The following is a 16,699-nucleotide window of genomic DNA, read 5'->3' as shown; positions in this document are numbered from 1 at the left end:
GCTCTATAAAGCTTGAATGAGTGTTAAAATATAATAGAACCTCCACCATTCTGGAAGTAGGAATATTTATAAAGCTTTAGTGACCATTTAAGAGGTCTGCATTTAAACTCGTGGAGGTAATACGCCAAAGAAACATAAGTGATTACTAAAATTTTTGCAATAGAACCTCCTTAATTGTAACTTTTTCTTGCTGAGGTAGTAAGCTTGATTTTCTTTAGTATTGAGCTTTATTGACCACTAAATATTCAGGAAAACAAAATTCTTTAGTAACGTGTCACCTTTCCTGGAAATAGGAAACTCTATGAAGATTCAATGACCATGAAAGGTCCTTCTATAGAATCTCCCATATCTGAAGCTTCACCTTTCTGAAAGTAAGAAGCTCTATGCACCTTATTTACTCTGCGCCCATGTTAAAACAAAAGCGTGGCTGGGAGGTACGCTCCTAAACTGAAAATTCCAAGGCAGTGAGGGAGCCGGCAGAATCCCTGAATTAAAAGTAAAAACAGTAAAAAGTGTAGACTCTTGTAAGACCAGGCTCCACACAGTAGGATATTAACTAGCAAAGCAGGCTACTTTAAAGTGCTTTGGCTTGACTAATTTAGGGTTAATTAAGTCATAGCTGAAGAACTGAGTTTAGCTAGCTCGTTGTCTCTCTGCTAAAGATAATCTGGCTCAATTGGCTGGCTGGGTAATATTAATATGGCTAGCCTTAGCTAGCAGCTAGCACAGTATCAAACATCTTAAACTGAAATGGTGATCTCTACTGATTTTGTGAATCCATTTAAGATAAAGTACTGGATCTTTGGGAAAACTATGGAAGATTTACCTTTATAAGATTTCTTTCTTTTTGAAGAAGTGCATTTGGGAACACATCAGTGAGACAGCTTTGCTAGTACCCAGCGTTTCAACGGTACTTCTGTCCCCCACGGCTTCAGTCACTACTGAAGGTCTAAATGACCACTAGAAGTTCAGCAATACCACCTCTACCACCATTCTGGAAGTAGAAAGCTATATATCTGTAAAATGCTTCAATGACCAATAAATGTTCTACAGGAGAACCTCCTTATTTAAAGCTGCTGAAAAGTAATAAGCTCTATAGAGCTTTATTGACAACTAGAACATTTAGCAATAGCAATACATAATTTATTAAAGTGCCAGAAAGCGCAGAAGGTAGGAAGCTCTATAAAGCTTTAATGAACATTAAAAGTTCTTCTATAGAAACCCCCATCTCAAGCTGGCAGTAGGAAGCTCTATACAGCTTAAATGACTATTAAAACCTCTGCAGTAAAATCCTCCTTAAAATGGAGTTCCACTTTGTTGAAAGTAGTAAGCTCTATAAAGCTCCAGTGGCCACTAACCGGATTAAAACTCTTTCGAAGCTCCACTTTGTTGCTAGTAAGTAGATTTAGTGACCAGTTTTATTGACTATTAAACGGTCTACATTAAAATAAACTGTAACTGGAAGTAGGAAGCTCTATGATGCTACAGTGATATTAAAAAGTTTTCCAAAAGAACCCATTTACTGGACGGTCAACCTTATTGGAAGCTACAGTGACGCTCTACCAAGCATTACTCAACATTTGACTGTTTGAAATAGCTGAAATGAGAACTCTGGTGGGAAATGGACTTTGGTGTAGTAAAACACAATAAAGAGTACTAACCTTTGTTGTATAGCCCACCTCTGTTCTCCTGCAGCTTTCCGAGATCCAGAGATTTTATTCTGTTTATCCAAACAGACTAGAAAAGGTTTTATAGGGCATATTTTTCCCATGCAGATAAATAGCTTTTTACACCGTTATCCAGACTCAGAGTAGCACCACACCTCATTGTTAGATCTGGAGAGCTCTGACATTTTAAACGAGGCATTAATAACTTTAAAAGTGCACGAGAAGTTTATTAAAAAACAATGTTAACTATCCGTAGCGTAAATTACATTTCCGGGCGCCATCATCTTAAAGTAAGGTCATGATCAGTAGAGTTGTGAACATTGTTGTTTAATAAACTTTTTGTGCACAATTAAAGTTCTTAATGCTTCATTTTAAATGTCTCCCCGGATTCTACAAATGAGGTGTGGAACTACTTTGAGCCTGGATAGCTGTGTAAAAAGCGATTTATGTGCAGGGGCAAAATATGCCCCATTAAAACCCATTCTAGTCTGTTTGGACAAATCGTTAAGACTATACTATGTAATATTTTCACAGCTGCTTATACTCATTTTTTGTTCTCTTCAGCTGCTGGACACGAAGTCTACAGATCGTAAACTGACCCTGCTGCACTTCCTCGTGAACATCATACAGAAGAAATTTCCACAGCTGCATAGCTTCTATACAGAGCTGCACTTTCTGGACAATGCAGCACTAGGTGAGTGCAGTCAGATGTAGCACGAACTCTAGGAAACATAAAACTTAGTACAGTCTGCTTAAAGTTACCTATATATTAACTTGTATCATACAGATAAATTCATAATCTGCACCTTTTTCCTTCTTAGTATCGCTGGACAGCATCCTGTTGGACGTGCGTTCCTTGGAGAAAGGGATGGAAGTGACTCAGCAGGAGTTTGAGGAGCAGCAGGACAGTCTCATTCTCAGAGACTTCCTCTCCAACAGCAACAGTCTAATGGATTCTGTGGTTAAGGACGCAAAGACAGCTCAGGTAAAAACTACCTTATAAATGTGTCAATCAATACAAATGCTCTTCAGCAAAGTTTAAGTATCTGGGGAAAACATCTTGCTGCAAAGTTGCCTGTAGAAATGCCTGTAGAAATGTATGTAAATGTAATTACTTCCAAACATGTTTCAGTTTTCTGCTGCTTTCTTAACATTAGTCAATTTTACTTAATTAAGTATTTGATTCTACTTAAGACATTACTACAGTAAGCAATACTACATGTTTAAACTAATGTCTCTAAACATTTCTGTCATGTTTAATCATGCCTAAACTAGTGTTTAGTGATAACACATAATGAAACCCTACGTATAATAATATAACACAAATATACAGTTCTGGAAAAAAATAAGAGACCACCTAAAAATGATGAGTTTCTTTGATTTAATCAAATTAAAAATCCCTGGAATATAATCAAGAGGAAGATGGATGATCACAAGCCATCAAACCAAGTTGCAGCAGGAGTGGCATAAAGTTATCCAAAAGCAGTGTGTAAGGCTGGTGGAGGAGAACATGCCAAAATGCATGAAAACTGTGATTAAAAACCAGGGTTATTCCACCAAATATGGATTTCTGAACTAAAACATTATGAATATGAACTTGTTTTCTTTGCATTATTTGAGGTCTGAAAGCTCTGCATTTTTTCTTTGGTTATTTTAGTCATTTCTCATTTTCTGCAAATAAATGCTCTAAATGACAATATTTTTATTTGGAATTTGGGAGAAATGTTGTCTGTAGTTTATAGAATAAAACAACAATGTTCATTTTACTCAAACATAAACCTATAAATAGCAAAATCAGAGAAACTGATTCAGAAACTGAAGTAGTCTCTTAATTTTTCCATATCTGTATTTGTACAGCAAGAAATATGATAAATTTTGCTATTGTACTCGCATAGTATAGTGGAGCAGATGTGTATTTAGAATATAATAGTAATCCTTGTTACCCCTGTTCTATATCTGCAGGAGGCGTACGAGTCTGTGGTGGAGTACTTTGGGGAGAATCCTAAAACCACTCCTCCCTCCATTTTCTTCCCCATATTCATTAGGTTTATAAAAGCTTATAAGGTAACTTTTATATATCTTATAATAACATGTTGTGTAAGGTGAATCAGTGTTATCAGCAGGTCACACTGATGTTATTTTTTCTTTTTTTGTTTTAAAATTATAGTTTGGTAAAGAATTAGATTTCTTGACATTTATGTTTTTATACAGAGCTCCAAGTAAGGGTTTAACACCAATTCCAGAATAACACACATCTTAAGTGATATATAATGCATGCACACATGATGTTTTTAATAACAACATTTTTGATTGTTTGATAAATTGAGACCCTCCTTCTCCGTCCAGATGGCTGAACAAGAGAATGATCAGAGGAAAAAAGATCATTTCAGTGATGAGAGCAAGGGCATGGGCATATCTGATGCAGTCAGAAATGAGCAGTTTGGAAACAAGGTAAGAGGAAGCTCAGACGGAGCTTTTACAGAGCATTTTGTCTCTGTTAGAACAAAACTTCTCCAAAATTTTTACATATCTGATCATTTCATCAGTCTTGGATTTTCATGAAATAAATGAAGAAAAACAAATAAATAATTCAATTCAATTCAATTAATATAGTTATTCCGAAAGTTGAAAATGTAGATAAAGTCAAATTAGTAATATTGAATTCTGAACTGATTTAATGTTAATAACAAAAAAGCTCAATTTATTGGTGTATTTTCTGTGTTTGTACTTTATGTTAATGTATATATTTTTTCAATGTAATTGTTTTGTTACCTTTTGAAAAGTTTTTTTTTTGCTTCATTCCTATTAAACCTTTGGACTATTAATTATGCATATAATATTTAAATATACATGAGGGTTTTTTTTTAAAGCATTTTTGCCCTTTTTGACTCTTATTGTTTACAAGGGTACTGATGCCTACAAATATGCCTATTATTAATAATTCAGCTCTGTCTCCTAAACAGGAAAACTCCAAAAAAATATTTACACAGTGTCTAAAGGTTAAATTGTAATTTTTGTTTGCATTTTCTTGTTCCATGAAAATCCTTAACATTACTTGGCTTTTTACTTTCTTAGCCTAGTTTTTTAGGCTTGTATATGTTAATGATGTAACGAATTAAAAACTACAGTAGGAAAATAGACACACATGCTTGCTCTGATCTAGAGCAATGATGTACAGAACAGACATTTATTTAGATTTAAGTCCTAAGAAGAAAGAACAATGAAGAATATTATAACTGCTTTCAATAGAAGTAGAAACCCACCTCTTGTTGCTCCACCTCACTGTTGTACAGGCCTGGTGTTGCACAGTCATACAGCTCTAGAAAAAAATAATAGACCACTTAAAAATGATGAGTTTCTTTGATTTTACCAAATTGAAAACCTCTGGAATATAATCAAGAGGAAGATGGATGATCACAAGTCATCAAACCAAACTGAACTGCTTGACATTTGCACCAGGAGTAAAGGCATAAAGTAAAATGTTATCCAATTAAATATGTAATTAAATGTTATCCAAAAACAGTGTGTAAGACTGGTGGAGGAAAACATGCCAAGATGCATGAAAACTGTGATTAAAAACCAGGGTTAATCCACCAAATATTGATTTCTGATCTCTTAAAGCTCTGCATCTTTTTTGTTAATGCAAAGATTTCTTATTTTCTGTAAATAAATGCTCTAAATTACAATATTTTTTATTTGGAATTTGGGAGAAATGTTGTTCGTAGTTTATAGAATAAAACAACAATGTTAATTTTACTCAAACATATACCTATACATAGCAGAATCAGATAAACTGATTCAGAAACTGAAGTAGTCTCTTAATAGTTTCTGAGCACACGGCCACGGTGACCTGCTCACTGACAGCTCTGTCAACTGTGGTTGTGTGCTCAGAAACTGACCTGTGAACAATAGAGTAGAGGGGGCTGACAAACTGTATGACCACAGATAGTGGAGTGTGAAGCTAATGAAGTGCAATGAAGGTGTGTCTAATATAGAGGACGTGTCTCGTCTGTGTGTGTGCATCTGCGTTTGTGTGTGTGTGTGTGTGTGTGTGTGTGTGTGTGTAGATGTCCATGTTCCAGCGGCCCCCGCAGGTGGACTTGATAGCAGAGCTGAAGCGCAGGCAGGTGTCTCCACTGGTGCGCGAGGGCAAAGATGGCGCCATTGAGGACATCATCACAGGTCAGTCATAGTCAGACATTAAGGTTCAAGCAACCAAGTACAGCACACTAAGGCCCAATCACATTTCACCTCTTGGCCCTACCATTTATCCCCACCCCTAGGTTTCACTTTTTTATGCCAAGGGGTAGGATGTGTGATTCTTATTAGTTTGGAGGGGGAGGGGGAAGTGTTTGGGCTACATGACCCTTCAAACTGAGATTTTTCAGAGGCACATTCAAAACAAAGTGCTGAGAATAACTAGCAAGAAGGCGTCAAAAGCATCTAAAGAAACCCACAAATTAATATAGTTTAATGTTAAGTGTCTAGGATTTATGGCCATTTTGTTTATAACAAGCATAAGAAATCGCCAGTAGACAATTCTAGTAGCTAGCAAGCTAACTACCTTTGTTGTTCCACCTAAAATGGTGCAACAAACAGCAGAGGCTGCAGCATTTAAGGTGGAAAAGAAAGATAAAACAAAAGATAATAAACTCCCTATCACAGATAAATTAATGAATGGACAACAACAAATAGTTGCTGCACCACCTGCTTCATTTTTGAAGACAAATGACACCCTAAAGTTAACTAGCATTAGTTAACTAGCAGCTAGGTTGCTAAACTTTAGCACTCCACTGCTATGTATCTGTATCAGGTGCTTGAAGGTTCGTGCAAATTCATAGGGGGAGGACTTCCCCCCTTATACTTAAAAAAGGGAAAGGGGTACAAAAGAGAAATAGGATTGGCCCTAAATCACTACATACATAGTAATTTACCCTGCAAACCCCCACTCATGCAGCTTTGCCATCAAGCTGCTGGCGCTCAGAGGGAGCAAAATTGGCCCTGTTCCCTTGGGGGGGTTGATGGCGTTCTCTCCCCACATCATTAAACGGTGATGTCCACAGCACAGGGCGTCTGTGAGCTGATGTATCAGAACCGCTTTCAACTGTGATGCTATTCGGAAAAAAAACGGTGGCTGACTTCACATGTATCGGAGGAGGCATGTTCTAGTCTTCACCCTTCTGGTCTGTTGGGGCATTACTAGTGGGTATTACTAGTTGAGTCTTAATGAGTGGGTTGGGTAATTGGCTGTGCAAAATTAAGGAGGAAATAGGAAAGAATTGAAATTAAATTATATATATAAAAAAAGCCAAGTGTACCTTATATGTTTTTTTTTTTACATCTGCAACATCATTGTAATAGTAAAATACAAAAAATATACTTTCAAAGCAATAATTTTTTTTTATAAAAAACTTAACTAAGCAACTATTCTTAAAGATTAAATAAAATCAGTATAGTTACATGTTTCTGGCCCCTGTTGGATTGTCCAAAGCATGTTGACAATGCTTTTATCAGGTTTTGATATAACTGTGATGACCTATTGATTATTCTCTTTCTATTTTACTGTTTGTTCTTTATAAGCCTTGCTGTGCTTGTACATCTTTAATTCTGAGCTGCTCTGTAATTCTCTCTCTCTCTCTTCCTCCATCTCTCTCAGCCTTGAAGGCTGTTCCTTTCACAGCTCGTTCAGGGAAGCGTTCCTCACGTCTGCTCTCTGATTCTGGCTTCAGTGATTTGAGTCCCTCATAGATTCTCTTTCTCTATTTCTTCCTTTTCTCACTAGAGGTATATTTGTCTTTTTCATCTTCATTTCTTTAAGGCATTTGTCTTCCTAATAGGCCTGCTTAGTGTAATATAATACTAATTTCTATACCCTCATTTTCAAAGACATAGATGCACCTTGAAGGAAGTGTTCTAAGTATATTCTGAAAAGTACTGAAAGTAATCCAGTAGAACCCAATAGAATAGAAGTATCTGTGCCTTTAAGGCAATCTCTTGAGGCAGTGGCAGTATAAGAGCAGGAGTTCCCAATGCATACCATATTTTTCGCACTATAAGGCGCACTTAAAATCCTTTAATGTTCCCAAAAATCGACAGTGTGCCTGATAATCCAGTGTGTTTTACGTGTGAATTTTATCAGTCAGGTATTAAGGAGCAGTAAAGCCACTCTGCTGAAGTACAGAGTTATACAGGAGATTCAGTTTAGTTCTCCAGCACCGAGACTGGAGTAGAATTAGCACATCTGCTATTTCCCTGTCCAGAGCTGAGTGTTATTGGCCAGTAGCCTGCTCCTAACTCTGGCTATCACTGCTGGAGTAGCATTAGCATTACCTGCTAACCGCTCTCGCTATTTCCCTGTTCAGAGGGAAGTGTTATTGGCCAGTAGCCTGCTCCTGACCCAAGCTAGCACTGCTGAAGTAGCATAAGCCTTACCTACTAACCATGCTCGCTATTTCCCTGTTCTGAGGGAAGTATTATCGGCATGTAGCCTGCTCCTAACCCTGGCTAGCACTGCTGGAGTGGTTAGCCGCTAATGCTAATGCTCCAGAAATTCAGGGGGAAAAAAATTATAGGTGAAAAGCCAGCGCTTGCTTGACCTTAAAAGAAAGTATTTTTTTTATTATGCTTTTGTTTACTTAGCTTAGTTAGCACCCAGCAGTAAAACCTGCTGAATTAGAATTTCCTCATAGTATCTCTTAAAATGTGCCTTATAATCAGATGCACCTTAAGTATGAAAATAGACCAGAAAATAGACATTTATCAATAGTGCGCCTTAAAATCCGGTGGGCCTTATAGTGCAAAAAGTATGGTCCTTTCTTGCAAGCCTGGAAAGCATGTGCAATTCTTTGGCTTTATATAATCAGTTAGCTACAGAAGTGTTTATTTGGACGACGGGGAAAATGTTAGGGCTCTCATCTGTGGTTTAACAGTTTGCAAAATTCTTACTGTGTGTGTGTGTGTGTGTGTAGGTCTAAGGAATCAGCCCTACATTAGAGCAGATGGAGGGAGACGCAGCGCCAAGTGGAAACCTGCACAGCAGCTACAGGTTTCCTCAGACATCTCTCTGTAACACCGGCATGCAGAGATACACACAAAGTATCCTACAGTTCTGTTGTATTTTGTGCAGTTAGTAACACAGCCTACAGTATGTATTATTTAACTGTACCACAAGCCAAACATGATTATAATAATCTGAGATCAATGGACAACAATCTGCAGTCTTTTAACTTAAATTTTTAAATGTGAACAAATATGTGTATTTATTGTATTGTTTATTTACTGACTGCTCAATGCTGCATCTGTAAATGAATGGTTATTTTTTCATATGATTATATGCATAATAAACCCACTTTATTTCATTACTGACTTGAACTAACTAAATGATTTTATACTGCTTAGCATGTACATGTAGCTAAAACAAATAAAAAAAAACAACTTCCTACATGTAGATGGACTTTATTGTAAATCTGCAATGACAACATATGGAGCTGTTTAAACAGCTTGGAATATAAAACATGAGGGTGTTTTTTCCTTTTAGTTGCTTCAGCCTAAATTTCATATTCACTGTAAGCCTGGATAAGTTGAATTTACTTTAAAAACGTTGCCTTAAAAAAGTTAAGTAATAGATAATGAAAATGTATGTTAGCATAACGTAGAACATTAAGTTATAACAACTAAAGGGAAAGTTGATTTTTTTTTATTATTATATTGTAAGACCAGATAAGTTGAGTTTACTTAAAAAAAATGGAAACCGGTTGCCTTAAAAAAGTTAAGTAATGGTAAAGAAAACTTAATGTAGCATAATTTAGAACATAAGACCGGATAAGTTAAGTTTACTTAACTTTTTTAAGGCAGCCGGTTTGCTTAAAGTTTTTAAGTAATGGGGAATTAAAGCCTGATTTAGCATAAATTAAAAACAAAGTTTTACAACTGAAAGGGAACTTGATTTATTTCTAAGGTAGCCCAGGGGGAATCACTACACACTGATGGTGAGTGTCAGAAACAGTTGGACACACCCAGTATGCAAATAGATTGTGACAGAAGCCAATGGAAAAGAAGCTGCAAATGCCAACAGACTAAACTCAGTTATTATAAGTTGGTTCAAATCAAAGATCTCAGTTTGAATACTATATCTGCCCACAAATGTTCATCTAACTCAAAATAGTTTAGAAAGTATTCTTTAGAAATATCCAATTTTATGTAAAACAGACTTAAATCATTTGAGTTCAAACAACGTATGGGTTTACAGTGAAGTTGCATAACCTGCAAATCAGCAGAAATGCCAACTCAACAGCTCTCAAGAATGTAACTTTTTAATAAAGTTAAATTAAATAACTAGTCAAAACAGCAGTGCTGCATCATATGGTCATGTTAAACTCATTTTATTAACAGATCATTTATGGAAATTATGGAATCCATTTATGGATTAAGCGGAGGAGCTTCAGAATACTGGTCACCGTGGAGATCATGTTTTTTGTGCATTTTTCAGCCAAATATTACAGATTGTTCATGAGGTTCAAATTTTATTAGTGATGTTCAATTAGCAATTACACATTTGGTTTAGAGTATTTTGGTCTATTCCTATTCAAACAGATCTTACATGAGGGGCTATAGGTACCTGGCCGTGTTGCCAAGATGGCCACCAAGTGAACTAACTTGTCTATAAAGACTTTGGCCGTTTGTCAATACAGGATACACAAGTTCAGACTCCCGTACTTCGTATGTACTTTCTCCATTAAGCTGATACTGCTACAATGTGCATTCTGGGATATCGGACTATAAGAAGTCCAAACAAAAGTCAACTTCCATGCATCCTTGATAATAAGGGAGGAGCAAGAACACATCCGGGTATTTGTAGTGAACTTGTCTAACTGTGGTATTCTAAATGGAACAGTACTTGCGCTGCAGCTGATGAAACACAAACACAGACAAGAATGCAGTGGGCACCAAAAAACACAGAAAAATGTTTAACCAATTAATGAAAATAAGACAACTGTCTGTGATGTGCATGCTATGGTTCATATAGTTGTCTATGTGTTATGTGCGTTACTGAGGGCTTCCACTAGAGGCTTCCACTCACCACAATGACAGGGGCACATCATACAGAGTAGGAGTAGACTTTCTTCAAAACTTTCAATCTTCTTGGTTTTGTGATGGTCTGCTCTGCTCCAGTAGTAGTTTTACTGAAGCAAGTATATCTTCATCCTTGGAAACATTCACACAACATGTATGGTTTTATATCCTCTTTAAGTTGTGCAGAATTAAGGCAAATAGTTAAATAATTACATGAGGCTGTAATACAAGATATCCACTTTATTACTCACAAAAAACACGACAAGAATATACAAAACCAACAGTCTCTGGTACATAGATTTTAGCATTAGATTTTTTTCCCCACAAGAGCAGCATTATAATTTCTTCATATAGATATATTTATATTGGTCGATGTGCATTCTCACTTTATTGTTATTATCACAAAAAAAATGTCTTTTTGTCATTTTTGTAAACACTCCACACATTCTTTAACATGGATGAGCTACGTCTCCTACAGCTAGCGACATCGCTCGCAGTTACAGATCCGTTTGTCAGTTTTGAACGATGGTTTTAGTTACAAGGTTACAGACAACAGTAAAACAGGTCTGATCGACCCACCTACACATAAGGAACAAAAAATATCTTTATTTATACAGAATTCAATCTATTTTACACTCAGAAACAGAGCTTACAGAGTTGATTCTGCATGCAGACTTCAGGTATACTGTACATGCAGTTTAGCACTAACATCTCTTTATAAAAAAAAAGCTTACATACAAATTCACTATATTAGTATACTGTGATTGCACAGTCCATGTACAGTTACACCCCCCACACACACACTTTAGTGTGTTAGTAGTTTTTTTTTCTTTTTCTCTAATCCTCTAATCTTTCACACTTTCATTCAGAGGCCTCTATGTGTTCATTTTAGACTGTATTATCTCACTAATATATCTTTACATTAGAACATTTGCTTATTTGTAGTGATTTATTCTAGTAGAGAACTGTGCTTAGGTGATGTGCTTGTATAGGCTTTGTTGGGGATCACCAACAAAGCAAAACATAGGTTTCAAAGTGCAATGTATAGCATATAGTTTATTTTATTTATTCTTTCCAGAAACCACCATCGATTGACTTTTCATGGACAGTTAAAATTGGCTCAGTGGTCCTTTACTGTCTGGTCAGTACGCCCATGAGGTTTAAAGAGGTTGGTCAGAGCTAGGTTTTGTAAAATGCACTTTAGAAAAATTAAGAGGCTTTTTTACACCTTGCATTAACATGTTTTTTACATGATCACAATTATTAGGACCAGTCTTGGACTACACAGCATTTTAGTTGAGATTTTAAAGGAGAAAATGATGTACAAGGAAATTAGAGACAGAACTTGACCATATTTAACCAAAGTGTAAATGGAGTGGATTTAAAATTTCTGTATACAGTTACAGGAGCAGAAAATACACCTGCTGAGTGATACAAATGGTTCTTTAGCAATGCTATAGAAGAACACTTTTGGTTCCTGGATGAATAAGCTATTTATTGATGTCAAGGTTATGGCATTTCACAAACATGGTTCTTTGGGGAAACAAATGTGGTTCTTTTATATCATCGTCCAAAGAACCCAATGTAGCATCTTTGTTTTTAAAAGTGTAGCTTGTAACTTTGTAAGAAGGACACACAAGGCTACACAAGACGACGCTTTAAATCTAACAGCTCATAATATACTGAAAAATAGGAGACAAACCATGTTTATGATTGATTACCAGAAATAAACTAAAATTAATTATATATAAGATTTTGATTTTCAAGCTGGATGGTTCAATTGGTCAAGCTAGACACATGTTAAAGCAGGGTGCAAACAATCTGAAGTGCTGCAGAGAAGCTCCACCAACATATTTAGAACATCTTTACGATTGTCTTAGAACACAAGATCCACACAAAGCTCTAATATTGTGTACCTTTGTATTACTTTAGCTCAACACAGGGAGAAATCAAATGGCAGCTGGACAGTGTGAGTAAATGCTTGGGAACCCCTGGTCAAAATATATATGTTTTTTTTTTTGTATTGAAACTAAGAAACAAATCACCTACAAAAGGTAGCTAGATGTTATCACATGCCTGTTTAACCCCGACAACTAGCTAAGCTGAAAAAGAAATATCACATACAAATATTAGTTTTATATATGGTATTACTGGGCGTAGGCAGTAGCTTTTCGTGGATGGTCAGCTTGCTAATAATAATTCAATAAATGTTAAACTGTCAGTCTGAGAACAACTGCAAATGTTTACCTGCTACAAATCATAAGTCAAAGAGAAGCTAGTTAGCATTAGCTTACTACTTAGCATGACAACACTCTGCTGAGAACATGCTAAAGTCTGGCTGCGTGAAACACCTTAGATGAGAATCATTTAGGCAAAGCCAATGAGGCTGGATAGACATAAAGGTAAAAATTTAAGGTTTTTTTTTGTTCCCAGTTGTTGTAGGTACTCAATCGTAGCCCAATTGCTAAGCTAACTTCTGACTGCTGAAATGCTGCACTACAGACACAAGTCTAAGGATTAAACCTAAGTCTAAGAGAGCATGAGTAAATCTATGTAGTCATTTTGTAATAAGAAGTGTCTTGACTAATAGACTGCATGTATTTGTTCACTATTTAATTATATTCAGTTTTTAGAGGTTCAGACATTTAGAATATTTTACTTAGCACAACAGACTGTATTTGTATTAAATTTTCTTCCCATTTACTGTTTATATATAATATATTACACATTCTAGCTATAAAAAAACAACAACAATGGAGCTGAATTACTGCAGAAAGTAAACTGCATACAGTTTTAATGAGACCACATTAACAAGTTCCCACTGCTGCCCTGCCTGGGTGTTTGTGTGCACTAGCTTGGCTAATGTTATTGTTAGCATTAGCTACTTTAGAAGATGAAAAATGAGCCCACATTATAAGGGAAAGTGAACTAAAATAAGGTTAAAGAAGGCTGACTGCAAAACAGCCTGACCGCAGAATATCTTCATCATGGTGCTGAACACAAATACAATCTCACCATGACCTCATCTGTCAAAAAAACAAAAAAACAAAACAAAAGCTGGCTAGCTAAGTTAGCAGGTTAGCAGGCTGTGGTTTCAGTGTTTTACACATGTTTTAAGGATAATGACACAAACTAGGGAGTTAAATACAGAAAATAAACAGCAACTGAGGATTAAAGTGTGCAGATATATGTTCTCTTTCACTTAGAAAACCTACAAAAAAAATTATAATTTGAACAGGGGTCTCCAAACATTTACATACAACTGTTTAAAAAAAATGGAACAAAAGATTTTCCTCAGCTAAACATCAAATCTGTCAGACGATGAGGACTCAATGAATGAAAGTTAGAATATAATCAAGTAATTTACTCTGAATACAGTAATCTTATGCACATCTTACTTGGCAGGTGCACAGACTTACAAACCTTTTCAAATGTTCTAGTTTCTCATCCTCTCTCTTTCTGAAGTATAAAAATACAAAATATTATAACTGTAGCAAATACTATTCCATAAACACATTTTGGTATTAATTAACTATCACAATTGATCACAGTTAGCTAGATGTTCGTCTTTATTTTTAATGTGGTGTTCTGGACATTTATATTAGGATATAGTAAAGTCTCTTAATAAGTGCTTATATGATTATTACTTTTCTGTCATTCTCACATGACTCCACATTTGGCCACTCTCTATACCTTTGTTCACTTGACTGGGAATTAGTACCTGCATATGTTTACAGGATTAATGCACCTTATGATGTTATTTTATTGTACATATATTAATACCTATATCGTTACATTTAGCAAAAACAAAAAAATAGCCTAAAACCTGACCTTATTTAAACTTACCCTAATGTACTACACACATTGTAAGACATGCAAGCTTGATGTTCAGCGTCCTACTCAGGGTCCACTGTGTCCATCGTCCTCATGGACTTCTTTCACCTGCAGCATGGATTAACCACCTAAGATAGGATCAGATCTCAGGGGGAGGAGAGAGCGAAGGACAGTGATTGGCTAAAATGACACCAGCCATACATGCCAGAAGGAGAGAGAGAGAGAGGCTGTGACTGGCCACAGAGAGGTATAGGGCAGAAAGGGACATGGAAGTTATGACGTCTCTCTAAGACATTTACAGAGTCTGTCAGAAAGCAGTGGTCAGCTGTTACTAACTCTAATAGGGCCAGACAGAGGAACGCAAGAACTAGAGGACCCAGCATGGTAAAGTTATTTCTTTTTAAATAATTTAACCCTAAAAAACTTTTTTGAACTGTACCTACATAAGGATTTTGATAACACATTCATAACCAAGACCAAGACTTTAAGAATGTGTATTATAAATAATAGCATAAGCGATACATATTAGCTACACGTTTATATTGCTTAACAAATGTATTCTTTAATGCTGATGAATGAGTAACAAAGCCCCTATGTAGGTGTTATGAAGCCCATTCAAAAAAAGTGTTACCATAATACTGTATGCTCCATATAACCCCCCTAAGCAAGAAGTGGGCTACGGCTATGCTGAGCCACGTCTACCCGTCCTGCAAAATGGTTAAAAACAAACTCGCTGTCCCTTTGAAAATCAGTCAGACGAAGGAAGAGAGAGGATTAATAAGGAGAAAAGTGCAAGCATGAAGCAAGCAAGTCACGAGAGGTGAGTGAGAAAAAAAAAGAAGAAAGAAACATATGTTAATTGGACGTTACTTTAAAGTCTGGTACTCTACATTTTACATTTTTTCATTTCTGCCAAACACACCTGAGCCTAGTAATAAAGGTTTAATGAGCGTAAATAAAACATAAACCCATGTTTTTGATTCAAAACAAACTCAGTAATCAGGGGGAAAATAGAGGACAAATCATAGTGTGTGTAAACAGGATAGGGTCACCTCTGTGACAGGAAATACTGTTATTGTAGAGCCTCCTTGTGGCAACACAAATAATGCAGCTTTCAATTACCTTATGTGTTATGAAATGCAAATGCAACAACATGCAAGACCCAGTCAAGTTTGCTCAAAGCACTTGTGTTGTATGTTAAAGTGGTGCTTTTAATGTCTATCTTTTATGATCTTTTATGGTCTGACCACAGTCCAGACCAAAGGACCAACATTCGCTCTCATTAAGAGGGCTGGTCTTGGTTCAGATCAACTAAAGCATGATTTGGTTTGTTTTCAGAGATAAAATACACAGTTTGAACTTGATTAAAAACTGAGGCAGGTTATTGTCACCCATTAAACAATAGAAGAAGAAAAAGAACCAGTGTTATGTTATTGTTGCAAGACCATCACACAGCAGTATGGGCAGAACAGATGACTCTTGTGACTTCTCTATCTACTGTAACTGTAGATTAAATCTTATTTATAGACAAAAACAAAATTAACCAGAGGGGAATCTGTTATGCTCACTCTGCTACGTGACGTGTGGCTATAGAGGAATCAGATTAGTGCAGAATTTAGCACAACAAATAAAGGGAGATGCAGCCCATTGATGTAATGATGACAGGATGTATCTAAGTTCTTTAGTCTTCTCCCTAATCTGCAGTGTGAATCCATAACTAACACACATGTACAAACATATGATCCTTGGTTCAGTCTTTGCTGTGAAATTGAAGTTTTCCTGTACAGCCCATTTTCAGCACAGTAAATTAGAAACCCTACTTTTAACATTAATCAATACAAATGAGCTGAAGTAATATGTCAATTTCAATAACACTTTGGTTTGGGGGCTGAATTCAGATATAGATGTACTTGAGTAACAATGTACAGATTAAACTGGTGTTTTGTTGTAAACTGGAAATACAGGTCTTTTATACAGTTTTTACTGCAGTTGTACTATAGTTACTATAGTTGAGCCCTTCTAACAAAAAAAACTTAAGACCCATTTTCCTTTTGGACAAGATAAGTTATTTCTTGTACTATTCTTAGTTTAAATTTTGAGTGTTTTTGTGAATGAAGAAATGTAAG

General features: G+C 36.0%; 2 protein-coding genes across 9 annotated transcripts in view; one reads left to right on the top strand and one right to left on the bottom strand.

The window, feature by feature from the left end:
• The window catches only part of fmnl1b (formin-like 1b), an 87,461-nt gene extending 78,436 nt beyond the window's left edge, over positions 1 to 9,025 (top strand). For 2 of the 4 annotated variants that reach the window (XM_049480271.1, XM_049480270.1), the window contains exons 22-28: positions 2,232 to 2,361; positions 2,489 to 2,652; positions 3,630 to 3,731; positions 4,014 to 4,118; positions 5,735 to 5,849; positions 7,324 to 7,451; positions 8,636 to 8,770. In XM_049480271.1, the coding sequence (XP_049336228.1) occupies positions 2,232 to 2,361; positions 2,489 to 2,652; positions 3,630 to 3,731; positions 4,014 to 4,118; positions 5,735 to 5,849; positions 7,324 to 7,415 (708 nt within the window). In that variant the 3' untranslated portion in view covers positions 7,416 to 7,451; positions 8,636 to 8,770. Of the gene's footprint in view, positions 1 to 2,231; positions 2,362 to 2,488; positions 2,653 to 3,629; positions 3,732 to 4,013; positions 4,119 to 5,734; positions 5,850 to 7,323; positions 7,452 to 8,635 lie in introns of all 4 variants that reach the window. The other 2 variants (XM_022673936.2, XM_049480269.1) reach the window with 1 other exon arrangement.
• Positions 9,026 to 10,964: 1,939 nt separating this feature from the next.
• Positions 10,965 to 16,699, bottom strand: part of zgc:114120 (uncharacterized protein LOC619267 homolog) — a 145,169-nt gene continuing 139,434 nt past the window's right edge. For all 5 annotated transcript variants that reach the window (XM_049480264.1, XM_049480267.1, XM_049480266.1 and 2 more), the window contains one exon: positions 10,965 to 15,312. In XM_049480264.1, coding sequence (XP_049336221.1) covers positions 15,292 to 15,312 — 21 coding nt within the window. In that variant the 3' untranslated portion in view covers positions 10,965 to 15,291. The remainder of the gene's footprint in view (positions 15,313 to 16,699) is intronic.

Source organism: Astyanax mexicanus, chromosome 6 (assembly GCF_023375975.1).
Source record: "Astyanax mexicanus isolate ESR-SI-001 chromosome 6, AstMex3_surface, whole genome shotgun sequence".
In the NCBI taxonomy this organism is placed as follows: Eukaryota; Metazoa; Chordata; class Actinopteri; order Characiformes; family Acestrorhamphidae; genus Astyanax; species Astyanax mexicanus.
The sequence above is the reverse complement of the archived record's forward strand: the minus strand, read 5'-3'. Positions and strand labels throughout refer to the sequence as shown.